The 17,145-nt window shown below is 40.3% G+C and overlaps 1 protein-coding gene and 1 pseudogene across 1 annotated transcript in view; one reads left to right on the forward strand and one right to left on the reverse strand.

Annotated features, from left to right (window-relative positions):
- The window catches only part of LOC124721711 (metalloendopeptidase OMA1, mitochondrial-like), a 130,909-nt gene that overhangs the window by 73,218 nt on the left and 40,546 nt on the right, over positions 1-17,145 (reverse strand). The window contains exon 3 of the mRNA XM_047246796.1: positions 652-791. Within this exon, the coding sequence (XP_047102752.1) occupies positions 652-791 (140 nt within the window). The remainder of the gene's footprint in view (positions 1-651; positions 792-17,145) is intronic.
- Positions 4,620-4,737, forward strand: LOC124723758 (annotated as a pseudogene).

Here is a 17,145-nt window from a genome sequence, read left to right on the forward strand (position 1 = left end):
GCAGGATATTTTTCCATGTGCCACTTTTTGCTTCAGCATCCAATGTAATTTGCATTTTCAACATTTGTATACCTCACTTGATGTCATTTCGAAAACAATCTCCATGTGAATATTTATTAGCACCATCCATGCTGGAAACTGGTATGCCACACAACTATTATTATACATAACGCAGCTCTAACTGGGTGAAGAATTGAGACACTGCAGCAACCATGACAGCACAACTAGTATACTAGCTTATCCCAGTACTCAAGTGATCCTGTGACCTTCCTGAGGAGAGTGGAGAATTTATTCTTATTACCACTACCACTGTCAAAATGAGTGTAAACTGTGCATAAAAAACTAGTTGAGAGGGAAATTTTTGCACAGCACAGAGCTCTAATAACTGTAACAGCTGCATTGAAAAGTTTGGCAATTCAATCTTAATGCAATGTTTGTACAACATATAGATTAATTTTGGTGCAATGAATCTAAACTTTGCAGGGGCTTCTTACACATAAGCATAATCACTATATATTTATGCAGTATTTAGAAATATGTCTGTAACTGAATTCCTTGAGACTAAGTCACTTTGCACAATGATATTATATATCACAAATCACTGTAATACATAACAACTAGTTGCAGAAGACTGACAAAGATGTATCTTACCGTCTCTTGTTCTATCTTTGCCATTGCTTTCATTTGGTCGTCAGAGAAGGCAATAAACCTCTCTCGTTTTGTTAGTGGATCAACTTCTAGGTGTGTTATATAAAAATAACAAATTCCACCTCCAATGGATGCCCCAAGACCTATGGACAGAATTATGTAACAGCTGATTCAGTACTTATCCATTATATAATATAACAGTAAACAAGTAGTACCAACAGTAGTAAAAGTAGTAGCAGTTGGTGTTGTTGTTGTTGTTGTTGGTGGTGGTGGTGGTGGTGGTGGTGGTGGTGGTGATGTTTGGGGTGTATGGGCACTTAATAGCAAGGTTACCAGCACCCTTATAAATATTAAAACAAACAAAAATGGGGAAAAGAGCTAAAAAGTTTGGCACAATCACACACTCGCGTGTTCCCTCAGCAGCCACCCATCCATCCATCCACCCACTTACACTTCACATGCATTGACCGACACAATCACTGCATATCACATGCCGCAACACACAGGAGATATACTGAAAGGTGCTTCACCTAAGATGAAAAAAGAAGTAAAATGACAGAGGAGATAAAACAATGGCACAGGGAAATGTGACTGGCTGACAAATTACAAAAAAACATGGGTGAGACAGTCACCTTGTTAGCACATTAAGAACATCTCCCTAAAAATTTCAGAAACAAGATAGACAGACCACAAAACATTAAAAATGTTAACCACATTTATTTCAGTATCACTTAAAACAGAGGGGAAAATCTACCACTGCCCTCTGTGCCGAAAACAAAACACAGCCTACAAAAATTTGGCACACAGTGATCTGTATGCCACAAGCACCACATATTGGGCAGTCCTCTCGTAAGAGCGAAAAGTCATGCATCGTGGTTGAGAGGAGGTACATCACAGCCACATCCAGCCACTCGTCTTCCCAATGATACATGACATTATACCTCAACAGTGAGATGGTAGCATGCAGAGAAATGGTACACTGAAATAAAAGAGGATCATGACATGCTCCCTTGGCTGCTACAGCCTCTGTTTTATTCCCCACAATACCCATGTGCCCTGGTACCCAGCAGAAAGACACCACCTTCCCCAGCTGTTGCAGTTGGAGGAGGGTGTCCTGGATATTCTGGACTACTTTATCTGCCAGATATAAGCATTGCATAGAATGAAGGACACTCAGATAATCAGAACAGACAAGGAATTTAGCATTCAAGGCACATGCTCCTGTGCCCACAAAATCACATATAATTCTGCATCGAAGACAGTGAAGTCTTGAGTCAGTCGTAACTTGAAGACATGATCAGGGAAAACAACAGAGCAACCAACGGAGTTCCCCTGCTTCGACCCTTCCATAAAGACAGCTGTGGAGCTGTGGTGCTCATTTATAATGCTATAAAATAATGTATTAAAAAAATATGCAGGTGTGCAATCTCTCCTTATGGCACCAAATCTGAAATTACTCTGCACCTCTGCACTACCCATGGTACAAGGTTATTAAAAAGCTGGATTTAGAGTTGTGTGTGCTCCACACCAGGTGACTCCAGCACACACTGCATTCAGATCCTGAACAGCATTGTTGCTCATGGACAACTGTAGTAAATGCATTCCAGAGGTGGACGAGCAACAATACGGCATGCAGGTGAAGTTGCAGCAGCAAGAAACTTACATGTCTGACGCATCATGAGGACCTTCCACAGGATGTTGAGTGGTAGTTCCCCATCCTTAACACAAAGACTGGGTATGGGGCTGTCCCTATCAGCACCAGTGGCCAACTTAATCCCCTCATGGTGGATAGAGCCAATAGCCTTCAGGTAGGAAGGCCTCTATATCCCATACAATGTGCACCCATAGTCTAGCTGTGAACACACGAAAACCCTATAAAACTGGAGCAGACTCACTCTGTCTGCTCTCCAAGACCTGTGGCTAGGACACCTTATTATATTCAGTGCCTTCTGGGTTCTGGCTTTCATATCACGCAGGTGTGGTAAACACACACACTTATCCGCAGAAAACTGAAAGCCAGTCTTTGCAACCCACTCCTCTAACCACCACTCAGTAATTTGCAGCTGAAGAGTCACTGTTGCAACAGGAAAATCAAAATAATCCACAAATATGGAGCAATGTACGGGACTCCATACCGCAGATGTAATACCGTTTATGGCTACGGCAAAGAGGTTCAGACTTAAAATATTGCCCTGAGGTACACCATTCTCCTGCTCAAAATGATCTGACAGCGTGTCACAAACGTGGGACCTAAGAAACTGCTTCAAGGGCCATATCAAGGTGGTGGTGGGGGGGGGGGGGGTTGACCATGAAATGCCCATTGATGAAGTTTCTCTAGAATACTGAGTCTCCAAGCAGTGTCATAAGCCTTTCTGATGTCAAAGAATACACCAACACTTAGCAAAGCCTATTGAACAGCCACCTCTGGGAGCATGAGTTTGTTGACAGTGGACCGTAATCTCTGGAATCCACACTGAGAGCGGTTAAGGACTTGCCTTGTCTCTAACAACCAGACCAGTTGACAGTTAACCTTTCACTCCAGGGCCTTTCTGACACAGCTCCTTAAGGCAATATTCCAGTAACTACTGGGACATGTGCGGCCCTTTTCTGGTTTGAAGAGAGGGATCAAAATTGCCTCTCTCCACATGTTGGATGTTAACTGTCTGCCACATCAAATTCAAGCAATCAAGGAGGATTGCCTTTGATGCTGTAGGTAAATGTCGAAGCATGCAGTAGCGGATATGGTTGTGACTGGGTGCAGTATCACGGCTCTCAGGCGGTGTCAATTCCAGCTCCCACATGGAGAAATGGTAGTTGTAAGACTCAGAACTGTCGGAGCTGAAATCCAACTTGTGCCTCTCCATAGCTGAATGGTAGTGATGAAGTGCTGGATCCTGGCTGGCACTGGTCTGTAGTCTGTGCATGAGCGATGTCTCTGGGCGCTGTTTGGAGACACCCTTCTTTCAGCACACTGCTTTTGGTAAATGACTGTGTTCACCAGAAATCCACCAGATGGTTTGCTAGAATTTCGTAGTGCAAGCGGGATAGTTGAGAGTTAACTACACATCAAGCCTTGACTCTCATGACTTAAAAGACAGTGAGTTTGTCTTAATAAACAGTCGAAGAGCCGCATCCCTGTTCGGGATTGCTGAATGACACTCTATAATACTATAGGTTGCCTCCTAAGATGACCTGAAGAGTTTGGGATGGACAAGTCAGTGACATGATGGATCCCTTGTTTAATATGGTTACATCCATTCCTGGAAGCTGCCATGGTGGTCAAACACAGCCGGGTGGTGAAACAGCATCCAGTGAGCCCTGCTGACAATCTGTTTTGGTGGCTCTGTGCAAGCAAGCCTCCATTCAGTATATGGATCCACAGTGGGAAGTGGTCACTGGAATGAAGGTGATCGCTTGCTTCCCCATTGTGCTGTGTCTTCAATGTCTGGAGGGCAGAAAGAGAGGTCAGTGGTTGAGGAAAATACAGTAGCAACCAAGAAATGAGTGGGAATCCCTGTGTTGAGGATTCACAGCTCCCAAGACATTGAGAGGTTCTCCAAAGTTCGTCCCCTGGGGGCTAGCATAGTTTGACCCCATAATACATTATGGGCACTGAAATCGCAAGGGAGTTGTGCAAGAACACCTGCAAGAGCCTCAGATCAATCGCATCCTGTGGAGGTACAACGGGGACTAGATAGTGATCTTCTGACACATATAAACAGCAGCAGTTACTGCTTGTAGGTCAGGAACCAAGAAGAGAGCAGATGAGTAGTGTGTGTTATTGATAAACACAGCAACCTCTCCCTTGATTCTTTCCCCAGTCATGTCATCCTTTCGATGGATGGTATAGCCCCACAGCACAGGGGCATTAGTGGTTGTAAAATGTATCTCCCGTAAATGTACCTGTGCCAGGAATTTCAGTTTCTCCACATGAGACATGAACCTATTTACGTTCCACTGTAGTATGGGAGGCCAACGGCCTTGCTGCAGTGATAACACCGGTTCACATCAGATCACCGAAGTTAAGCGCTGTCGGGCTGGGCTAGCACTTGGATGGGTGACCATCCAGCCTGCCGAGCACTGTTGGCAAGTGGGGTGCACTCTGCCCTTGTGAGAGAAATGGAGGAACTACTAGATTGAGAAGTAGCGGCTCTGGTCTCGGAACTCAGAAACTGACATACGGCCGGGAGAGCAGTGTGCTGACCACATGCCCCTCCATATCTGCATCCAGTGACGCCTCTGGGCTGAGGATAACACGGCGGCCTGTTGGTTACTGTTGGGCCCTCATGGCCTGTTCGGGAGGAGGTTTTTTTTTTCTTTTTTTTAGTATGGGAGCCATTTATCAAGGGGTTAGCACTTTCACTCTGTCTTTCTGTCAGAGAGGGGAGTGCATAGGGGGTGTTTGGTTGAGATGAGTGCCCTAGGCCAACATCACGCTCCATCAACTCCGAAGATGAATCATGGGAAATGTAAGAGAGAGCAACATCAAAACTGTCAGACTGCTTACCCTAAGTCTCCATCAGTGGCTCGGTCTTTGCCTTTGTCATCAATTCTTTACCTGTATAGACTTTGGAGCCACAACTATGGCCGTGGTGGCGGCAGCACTGGACAGTCAACCAGACTAAACCTTTGGAGGAGCAGAGAGCTCCACAATGCTGGCTACCACAGCCTTGTCTAATGTTCTGGGAGGAAGTGTAAGCTTTTAAGTAACTGAAGCAGCACAAGTGCACTGACAAACCTAAGTACCAGTGCCGACACTAACAACCTCCATTTGTATAGTAGCATCAGCCTTCTGAATAGGCTGTTTAACAACTGAAGCAAAGGAGGTAGTGAACATTGCTGCATGGCCTTATATATCTTCTTGGCCTTACCATAGGGAATCTGTCTTGTACTTGACCCCTGTATCTCCTGTTCTTCAAGGAAGACACAGCAGTCCCTACTCCAGACAGGGTACTCCAGACAGGGCTGGCATTAAAAAGGGTACATTGGGTTTGGTATGTACGGCTGCTCGGTTAATCAAATAAAACCTGCCCTAATATGTTCTGGGAGTTTTATGCTATTAAAAGTGAGGATGAAAAAGTCAGATTTAATCAGATCCCTCCCATCTTTTCATAATGTTCTGCATGTCTACAATGTCTTCCTGGGCCCACTCAACTTTCAGGTCTTCTTTGGAGATGGCCACCAAGTCCCTCCATGTCACAATACCTTTACTGTAATTTAATGGGGTATGGAGCTCAGTCTCAATGGCATACTCTCTAAGGCTTTTGCAGCTTTCTGCAAGTTTCTCACTTATTGGGAACTTCAGGTTCCCACCAATAGCACCCCATTTCACAACTGCTTAACAGATTTTGATGTACACACAATGCCCTCTAAACCCTAATGAATGTAAAAACATCAGTCTTTGACACAGCTTCCCTCTTTCCTTTTAACTAATAAAAATACATTCTGACTAGTACTATGTAAAAATGCTAATTATCAACCAGGGATAGCTCAAGTTGAAAGTTATGGGTAGTTTTATACAAGGAAGAGTTCATTTGTTATTTGTTGTTGCTGTTCAACATACAGAATGATGGCACAAGAACACCTACAAAAATCCACTACATTGATTCATGCCAAGGAACCTTTTCTAATCTTCAAGGTGCAGCTCCTAGGATGCAGCTGACAACTCTGATCATCACATTCAAGGTGGTTGTTTAATGAGTGATTCCTGTGCAGAGTTTCCTGATTTTCCTGCTGTAAAATTATCTGTATTTAAAAGAAGCAAGACAGCAGACTTAATGTTCCACTTTCAATAGGAAAAAAAGGACATCAGTATACCTGATTTCACATGATTCAAAACCATTGCATTTGCTTGAACTGAATTGTGGTTAGTTGAACTGAATTGAATTTTACTTGATCCTGTAGGATTACAATGGCTATTGTAAAAGGTATGGTAAATGTAAGTGTAATACAGGACAAGTCAAGAAACATAAAACCTCTGACATTACTGAGTGTAAGAAACAATATAAACAACTTTAATTTTGCAGATACACTCTTTTAAAGGTGTAGAATTCCTTTTCCACCAGAGAGTCTTTAGGTTTCTTTGGAACATTACTGCATGTATATTACCACACAAGTTTTCAAGGCTGACTTCTTAGCAGCTTGACAGTCGAGTACTGAGGTACTTTTCCATGAACTGTCAGTCACTGCGGTGTGCTTTGTATATTGTTATTTCTCCATGTGTTGTGGGTGTGTACACTAGCAGTTGTAATCCACTGTGAACCATCTTTTGGCATGTTTATTGTTGTTTTATACATGTAAAAAGATGTAAAAGTTAACATGAATAGATTTTTGAAGCTGTTCTGCATATTTCAGATGTCCTTCTACTTAGCATGATTCTAAATGCTTTTTATTGTAATGTGAACACACTTTTTGTTTCTTGAATGTTGGAGTTTCCCCACACTGTCACTCCATATTACAGGTACAGTTCAGTTCAAACAATCGATGGTATACTGTGCACAGAAGCTGTCTGTCTGTATATTGTAACAGCTGCTTCATTACGAATATGGAAGAGCTGAATTTCTTACAAACAGAGATAATATGCTGTTTCCTACCAGCTCATTGTCCACAGTAATGCCTAAGAATCTAGTTGATTGTACTTCTTCCAAATTTGTATCATCAACCTCTAAATTCATGTGCACAGCCTTCATCTCTGAACACTGCATACATAGTCTTTACCAAATTTACAATCAGTTCATTTCCTGTGAATCATCAATTTGTGAAGTTTGCAGAAATATATGCTCTTCTCTCCCATTAGTGTAATATCTTAGTTTTGTATAATTATCATTTGCAGTTTTTATATACAGGGTGTACATAAAGTCTGTGAACACTTTCAATTATTTATTGCACAAGAACTAAACATTGTACAGATACTATAAATATGTCAATTTTTTTTCATGTATACTGCCACAGCATAGGTTGGTAATTTGCCAATAGTCAGCACTAGTTGCAAATCATGGCAAGTTCAGGTGCGGAGCGAGCTATCTGTGTGTTGCAGTTTCACAAAAACAAGTGTGCTACAGATGTTCAATGGATGTTTAGAACCAAGTATGGTAAGAAGCCACCAACAAGGAAGGTCATTTACCACTGGCACAACAAAATCATTACGATGGGTTGCTTGTGCCCAGCAAAGAGAAGCGGACGTCCCAATGTGAGTGAAGTGAATGTGGAGCGCGTTCAAGAGACATTCATAAGGAGTCCAAAGAAATCGGTGCATTGTGCATCCTGAGAACTCAAAATGGCTCCAATGAGTGTGGAAAGTCCTGCGACAGAAACTGTCTATGAAACCATTCAAATGGGAGCTAGTGCAGAAGCTCAATGATGACAACAAAGACAACCATTTTGAGTTTTGTTCGCAGTTGCAAAAACTGAATGAGGATGGCAATGGCATTATTGATAGCTTAATTTTTAGTGACGAAGCCACTTTTCACACTAATGGGAAAGTGAACAGGCATAATTGTCAAATCTGGGCACAAAGCAGCCACATGAATGCATTGAATTTGATTGTGATTCCCCAAAGGTAAATGTTTTTTGTGTCTTGTCATGGGCGAAAACTGTATGGGCCATTCTTCTTCACCAAGAGCACTGTCATTGGATATTCCTACTTGGACATGTTGCAACAATGGTTGATGCCTCAAATGCAATCAGACTTTCTGTTCATCTTTCAGAAGGATGGGGTTCTACCCCACTTTCATCGTAAAGTTCCTGGGTACCTAACACGGAGCTGCCGCATCAACTGATCGGCCATGCTACAGAAGGGGACAGCTGTTTCATGAAATGGCCTCCCCGATCACCATATTTCACTCCACGTGAGTTTTTTCTATGGGGACACATTAAAGATCAGATGTATGTATTGCCTCTACCATGCAATGCAGCAGAGCTCCAGGAGAGAATATAAGAAGCGATTGCCACAGTCAACGAGCCATGCTGGGACGGGTATGGCAAGAATTCAATTACTGTATTGACATCTGCTAGGTCACTCATGGTTCGCATATCAAATGTTTGTAAAAAAACTTTCAGAGTTTCTCTTCAAAATGTAATATGTATGACATCTGTACAATGTTTAGTTTTTGTGCAATACACAACTGAAAGAGTTCCCGAACTTTATGTACAACCTGTACTTTGGTGTTGGTTAAGCATGTACACTTAAGGCACAGATTTCATATCACTTTCATCTCAGAAATGACTACTTTACACCTAACGCATTTTGGTGTAAACGCCATTGTGGATGAAATGTAAGTAACATTTTGTTATTTCTTTCACATGGAATAACAATTCAGTTCAGAAGTAAATCCATTTCACTTAAAGGCACTGATGCCATAGATGCCTTGCATGTTCCTGAACACGTGGACTGAAATTCAGAGTAGGTTAATTACAATTTTCTAATCTACGACCATTTACAGTGATATCTTTCATCCACATTAGTGTCTGGTGTTAGTATATTGATGGTCATTACAATACTTCTGAAAAATAAATCAGCATTGTAATTACACACTGAAGACCCAAAGAAACTGGTACACCTGCCTAATATCGTGTAGGGTCCCCATGAGCACGCAGAAGTGCCACAACATGTTGTGACATGGAGTCGATTAATCTCTGAAGTAGTTCTGGAGGGAACTGACACCATGAATCCTGCAAGAGTGTCCATAAATCCATATGAATATAAGGGGTTGGAGATTTCTTCTGAACAGCACTTTGCAAGGCATCCCAAATATGCTCAATAATGTTCATGTCTGAAGTGTTTGGTGGACAGCGAGGTGTTTTAACTCAGAAGATTGTTCCTGGAGCCATTCTGTAGCAATTCTGGGTGTATGGGGTGTCACATTGTCCTGCTGGAATTGCCTACGTCCGTTGGAATGCACAATTGACATGAATGGATGCAGGTGATCAGACAGGATGCTTATGTACATGTCACCTGTCACAGTCATATCTAGACATATCAGGGGTCCCATATCACTCCAACTGCACACGACCTAAACCATTACAGAGCCTCCACTAGCTTGAACAGTCTCCTGCTGACATGCAGGGTCCATAGATTCATGAGGTTGTCTCCATACCCGTACACATCCACCTGCTCGACACAATTTGAAATGAGACTTGTCCGACCAGGCAACATGTTTGCAGTCATCAATAGTCCAATGTCGGTGTTGATGGGCCCAGGTGAGGCATAAACCTTTGTGTCATGTAGTAATCAAGGGTACATGAGTGGGCCTTCAGCTCCAAAACTCATATCGATGTTGTTTCAGTGAATGGTTCACATGCTGACACTTGTTGATGGCCCAGACCGGAAATCTGCAGAAATTTGGGGAAGGCTTGCGCTTCTGTCACACTGAACGATTCTCTTCAGTCTCTGTTGGTCCTGTTCTTGCAGGATCTTTTTCCAGCCACAGCCATGTCGGAGATTCGATGTTTTACTGGATTCCTGATATTCACGATACACTAGTGAAATGGTCATACGGCAAAATCCCCACTTCACTGCTACCTCAGAGATGTTGTGTCCCATTGCTCATGCGCCGACTACAAAACCACATTCAAACTCACTTAAATCTTGATAAAATGCCATTTCAGCAGTAGTAACCGATCTAACAACTGCGCCAGACACTTGTTGTCTTATATAGGCATTGTTGACCGCGCCGCCATCTTCTGCCTGTTTAAATATCTCTGTATTTGAATATGCATGCCTATACCAGTTTCTTTGGTGCTTCAGTGTATAACAGGTTCAATTTCTTAATATTAGTTTCTCTTTTGATGCATCTAGGTCCCCAAAACTGCAAAACCATACCATTTTGTTTTGCATCATCATTACCGAGTGCCGACATCATAATGCTAAATGTTGCACTATACTGTGGTGGTCTAAAATGAAATTAACAGTGTATCAGCATCTATTTTTTACCGTGACTTAAACTGGAAAATAAAGTTTGTTTCCTCATTTAAGTTTTTTAATGCCCATCTTGACGTACAACCGTTTGCTATATAGTCCAGTCAAATTGCAGATATACCTTGCAAAAGATGGGGTAGAAGAGAATATTTTTTCAACTCGTTCATATGGTTGGAAAGATTAGAAAACCGAGTTTTACCAACAAAATTTCGCTTGGGAAAACTTTCCTCAGTCAAAAAACTTGGAAAATTTCGGCCTTTTTTCAGTTTTTTTCAAAATATCTCAGTTTCATTTGCTCCAATCGCTTTAACGTCTATTTTCTTTTTTAAAGAGCACAAAATTCTCTACAAATTTGATTCTTTCCATTTTTTTCTACTCCCAATATCTAAGGCGCTACAGTGCCTGAAAAAATACCAATTTTTCAAATTTTGAGCATAGTGGCAAGATACCTTATTTTAGAACACTATTTTTTCTGTTTCTGTTTGTGTAGTATAAATACATTATACATCATGTTATATGTTGGAATTTACCACCTCACTTTCAGGTATTCAATTTCTCTGTATGCAACATGAGGATTGCTGGTCACCCAACTATTGTGATTCTTACATCACTGCCTGAAGTTCACTATGGGCCACCTCAGCCCTGGTATTTGTAAAACTATAAATATAAAAATACATCATTAACACACACACACACACACACACACACACACACACACACACACACACACAAAATAATTTGTCTCAGGAAACTGAACTATTATTAGCTGCAATAGCCAACCTAATTAGGTAGGTAATTATGCTTGTGTATAAAAGCCACACAGTTGACATTAAAAATAAGTAGCTTTATTAAAATTAAAATGCATTGTCAGTTACTAAAAAATGTTGACAGTTCTGGGTGTGCAATACTTGTAATATCACACTTTAGCGCACTTGAGACAGATATGAGCATCACTTCCAACGTTTTGATGGGCCAGGTTCCTCAGTGTCACCAGAAATACCTTGAGTTACGGATTCAGGGTCTGTACATATAGTTGATCCCAGATTGACCTCTTCTTTAAACAGCGAGTCAGCCTCAGCAAGTTCGTTGATTTCGTCAGCGGTTTCCTCAACATCCTCCATAACATCTTCTTCACTGTCTTCATATAAAAATTTTGCACGTTTTCACAGTTGACCCAAATACATTTCTTACAAATTGAAGAACATTTCAAACCCGCTTTTCTGCAAGATCACACTCTGCCACAGTTCAGCTTGCATGAGCATGAAACAATGTGAAGAAATGCTTCAGGTGCTGGATCTTGGCTCATTATAACGAGTATTGGACCGTGGTCACTGTGATTCCAGCCCCATTTCTCAGGAGGTTTCCAGTTTCCCATCCAACTTTGGACTTGTTCGTAAGTCCGCAACGAATGATGTTGTGCAGCATCTTGTGTAGGTGGCAACCGTGCAAGATTCAGTTTGCTTTTTGTGGCAGACTTGGCGAAAAGCTGGTACCGCAAATGGTCTAGTGTGTGGGAACTGCTGACACCTCCACTATACAATGCGATAGTAACTTGTTATCCTGCTGTTATTATTTCTACACGGGTAGCATGTGGTTTATTGAACGTGCAAAGGGCTGAGGTTAGGTGTTCATTTTCCACAACAATATTGCAGCACTTAATTTTTCCTTGACCAAAAAAAGCGGATGTTGTATCACATCCGCTAAAGGCGTAAGTGAAGAGAATATATTCACTTTCAAACTTGTAAGCTGCAGTGGAAAACCACTTGTCTTCTGCATTTCTTCTTCCTGGCTTTAAGAAAAATAAGTTTTCAATGCCTTGCCCCAAACTGGTCATGAGCAAAAGCAGGTCAACATCTTCTCCTACAATGAGAACACTTCCAAAATCTTTGGTTCTTGAAATGGCAGATGTTACAATCATACCGTCAGCATCTTCTTGTGCCTGGAGCAATTCAATGCTGCACTCCAGAAATTCCTTTTTAAGAAGTGTGATCAAACGCATCTTGTTTCGTTCGTTGTACAAGAACTTGTCCTGAGGGACTTTGTTCACCATCGCTGATTCAACCACAATGTCAACCAAAGAATGTTTTTTGGACCTATGAATCCTCTCAGCACTCTTTGTGCTACATTTGTCTCCCTCACATGGATATCCATCAAATACAATAGGAAATTGAGATAAAAAATGACGTTGCAGGTAAGAATCATAGCTTTGGGCTATTGACTTTAATCAAACATTTCGAGTCCAAGTCACTTTGTGGATACGGTACCCTCCATCAATGACAAAAAATTTACTCAGTCCACCTGACTTCACATCTTCCACTGGAACGAAGGCCAAAGAATAAATACGCTTTTGTCCGCTAAAGAACAATTCCTACATACTTTTTCTTATAACTGATCATTAACGTCAATCAACTGTAGAAAATGTACGGCGTATGCATGCAATCGTATTATATATTGTAACACAAATAAACTTCACGCAATCCGACGTGAACGTGTTCGTAGTTACTGAATATGATGCTGTTTGTCCTGGCCCTGCAGCAGAGTGAGATGGTAAATTCCAATGAATAACATGATGAGTAATATGTTTATACTACACAAATAGAAACTGAATAACAGTGTTCAAAAATTAGGTAATTAGCCACTTTGCTCGAATTTTGAAAAAAATGGTATTTTTTGACGTGCTGTAGTGCCTTAGATACTGGGAGTAGAAAAAATGGTAAGAATCAAATTTGTAGAGAATTTTGTGCTCTTTAAAAAAGAAAATAGACGTCAAAGCGATAGGAGCAAATGAAACAGATATTTTGAAAAAACTGAAAAAAGGCCGAAATTTTCCAAGTTTTTTGACTGAGGAATGTTTTCCCAAGAGAAATTTTGTTGGCAAAACTTCGTTTTCTAACCTTTCCAACAATATGAACGAGTTAAAAAAATAAAATCTTCTACCCCACCTTTTGCAAGGTACAGGCTTTTTTTCTGACAGTTTCACTGGACTAACAGTGTGACACCATTAACTATTTGTTATCACTTCACCACATTCTGTAATTCTGTACAGATAATCTATTGTCTTCTATTCTAGAGTAGAGTGCACACTGACACAATACATTGTTTCGTTGATTCATGTGCATTGACATTCTAGTTTTTTAAATTTTAATTGGGTTTTGTTTTCTTTCTTGGTTCATGGCAACAAGTACACCATGTCGATAACTGGTGTTCACATTTAAAACATTTCACATTTACATCAGCAGAATCATACAAGGCGTTATGTCAATGCTTCAAATGAAATTCATGCCTATGCTCCTGTAGCCATTGTCATCTAACAATTAGAAGGAAGTCGGAAGAATTCCAGTGCAAACAGAATTTCTCAGATTGTGTTTGAGCTATTGGCAGAGAGCATCGGTGAATTTTTTGCCTTGTCAACAGTGGCTCCCTGTTCTTCAATTATGAAGACTATTTCCCCAATTACAAATTAATTTTCACTCAATGTTCCACATTGCAGAAAAGAAGACACAATAGAACTTGGGATTAAATACAGGGTTACCTTAGGTAGTAAGGTGTTACCATCTATCTGTAAACTTATAAATTCTGGCAATCTGCCAGGGAGTTTCATTCTGGCAATTATTTGCCACGTGGTCTTGTAGGAGACAAGGTCTTTCAACTGAATGCAAATATGATGACATCCTTTACCCACCTAGCTACAATTGCTGGCAATCAAAGTAATTTTAATGACCATCAATGTCACACTCAGAGTTCCTGAAACTTCTTTTTATTCTGTTTAGGTTATTTCACTTTTTTAAAAAAATGAGAATGCAGTGTAACTATTCTCCATTTCACTAATATACCATATAAACAGAGTGCACACAGTATTATTCTTAATTGACTTCTCTATGAATTCCACACGTTCCTTCCAAGCCCTGTCTTTCATGTTTTAGTCTTTATACACTGGAGTGGCTACATCAAACATACAAGGAAACTTTGAGATCATTTAAACGAGTTTTTTGTTTTGACAACTGTTAATGACCCTATTTTAGTAGACATTTTCATTGACCAATATGGTAACAAGACTGTACTTTGTTCTGCAGCGGCGGCTCTCCTTCCCTCTCACAACAACGTGGCAGTACAGCTTGTCCAGCCCATCATTTACCACAGACACCTGACGCAATTAAGGAACTACTCAAAAGAGTTTTAACCTTTGTAGTACGCTGTGTCAGCTGCCACAACCGCTAGTCATATCATAAGAACAACTTTTTGTGATAGTATTATTAATAAGAAAGGTACACTCAGATTGAGTATTAATATACAAGTTTTAGTCTTTGCTATAGTCTGTTATAGTTTCCAATCTATCTACAAGTTATAATCTGGTATTTTTTACATCGATGTCTGTACAGCACACATTTAGACTCTTCAGTTGGTTCATGGAATTTGTTGTTGATACATATTTTATGATGAAAAACATCTATTGAGATGTCTTGTTGCTACATTTCTCTGGTTCCTATATTCTCTGGCCCAGCTATCGTCCAGCATGGCTGGTGTGCTGTTGAACTCTAGATCAATCTCCTCCTCCTTATGATTCATGATGTTAATCATTTCCTGATAGGGTCCTGTGGGAGGTAGCCAGTATTGCAACCTAAGGTCCTCAATGAAATAAGTTTCTTTCTTGAGTTCATACCTATGTCAGGGTAGTACTGTTTTTCCCACTCCCAATATCCATTTTGAGATCATCATCTCGGTTTTTTTCTGTTCTTATCATACTGCTGAACTCAAATTTTTCCCATATAATCTCTATTCATTATGTTATGACTATTGCCACTGTCACTTTGAATAGTGTCATCACTGTGCTTGTTCATATATCGATCATGTTTGGGATATTGCACAATGTTTTTGATGGCGGCTGCTGCTACTGCTGCTCTTTCCTAAACATGCATACCGAAAGAAGATGCTGTTGCCTCTAACGTAATTCACAGGTATTTATATATAATATATAATGTTCACATTCATTTTTAAAATTTGTATTTCCCTACTATTTCTTGAGGTTCATAGTAGAAAGTTATACTAACTTTGGGTGATATTTTTCCTCCCTTCCCGAATGTCGTTTGAACAGTCTTCTCTTTGTTCTTTGTTTACCTTTATGTCATTTTCCTTTGCCCAAATCTCTAGTCTTTGTAGTGCTTTCTGTACATACTCTCTTACTGCTGATCCTATCACCATGTCGTCTGCATACAAAATCGCTCCTGCTTTTGAGTCTTCCTCTGGTATATTTGTCACAACTGATGTATAGATGTTGAACAATGCTGCACTTGTAGGACTTCCTTGAAGATCTCCATTCATCTTTTCTCAGAGATTTCAACACTGTTGTTTATTTGGATCAGTTTTTGCTGAGGGCATGTCTGTATACCTCTCACTAGCGAGTCTCCATCTCTGGTTATTCCTTCTCTATTTACTAAGTCAAACAGTTTCTTGAGATCTATGAAAACTATGTAGTACTTTCCTCTTTGGTGCCTCAATGTGTCTTCTACCTGGTCCCTTAAGTATTTCACTGCCTGTATCGTGCTCTTGCCATTCATTAAGCCAAATTAGCATTCCAGGACATTTCCCTCGACTGTATCAAGTAGTCTTATGTTGAGTATTTTTGTAAATACACTGAAAGAGCATTTTCTAGCACGACTCCTTGGAACAGATCTGGGAATGCTCAGCCCCCTTACTCTTTATAGTTCTCTATGCTTTCAATGGAGTCTTTGAGATGTTTCATTATATGTTGCACGGACCCACCATTTTCTTGTTTCTTCTTTCTTTGATTGCTTTTATGAGTACAGCAGTCGTTTTTAATTCAAAGATGTATGTGGTCTCCATTGCTTCCATTTCATATACCTTGTCTATTTCCTGTTTGTTCAATATTTCCAGGAAATGTGTTTCTCATTTCTTCATATGGATTTCTTTTGTTGTGGGTGAGACTTTCTTCCTCACTGGTGTGAATGGGTCTGAATCTGCATCTAGTGATAATTTTCTTGCCTCTTCATCAATATATTCTGCTCTTTTCCTTTTAATTGCAGATTTATACTTTCTTCTTTTTACTGCATACACAGTTAAATCTGCCTGTTGTGATAGAATATGAGATTACATTTTTTTAGATTAACTAAGAGCAATTTCTCATAATAGAAATATATTGTTATGCTCTGGAGCCCTTAAAGGCACTCTTAAAAGTTTCATTTCGGACATGGAGGAAACATTCCTACATACTGCTTCACTTTGTTACAACTTTGTTATTTGAAATGAAACACTGATGAAGTATTGGAGGCATTTTGCAGCTTCTGTGTGTATTCTTCCCAGGCTGCTCAAAAGTTTCCTAGATAAGGAAGATTTAATTACATCAAAAGACCGCAAGTCATTATAAAACTATAAATGAACTGCTAGTAAGATGAAGAAACGGCAAAGTAAGAGTAATTTTGTTCAAAACCAATAAGACCATAGAAGCAATTACCATAACGGCTATCCGTATCACCTCCTATCTCCAAGGATTCCCCCAACGTCTGACAAAAGGATCATCAGAACTGTTGATCATGATTTTGATGAGCCTTAGCTGTTTTGTAGAG

The sequence above is a fragment of the Schistocerca piceifrons genome, chromosome X (assembly GCF_021461385.2).
Source record: "Schistocerca piceifrons isolate TAMUIC-IGC-003096 chromosome X, iqSchPice1.1, whole genome shotgun sequence".
Lineage (NCBI taxonomy): Eukaryota > Metazoa > Arthropoda > Insecta > Orthoptera > Acrididae > Schistocerca > Schistocerca piceifrons.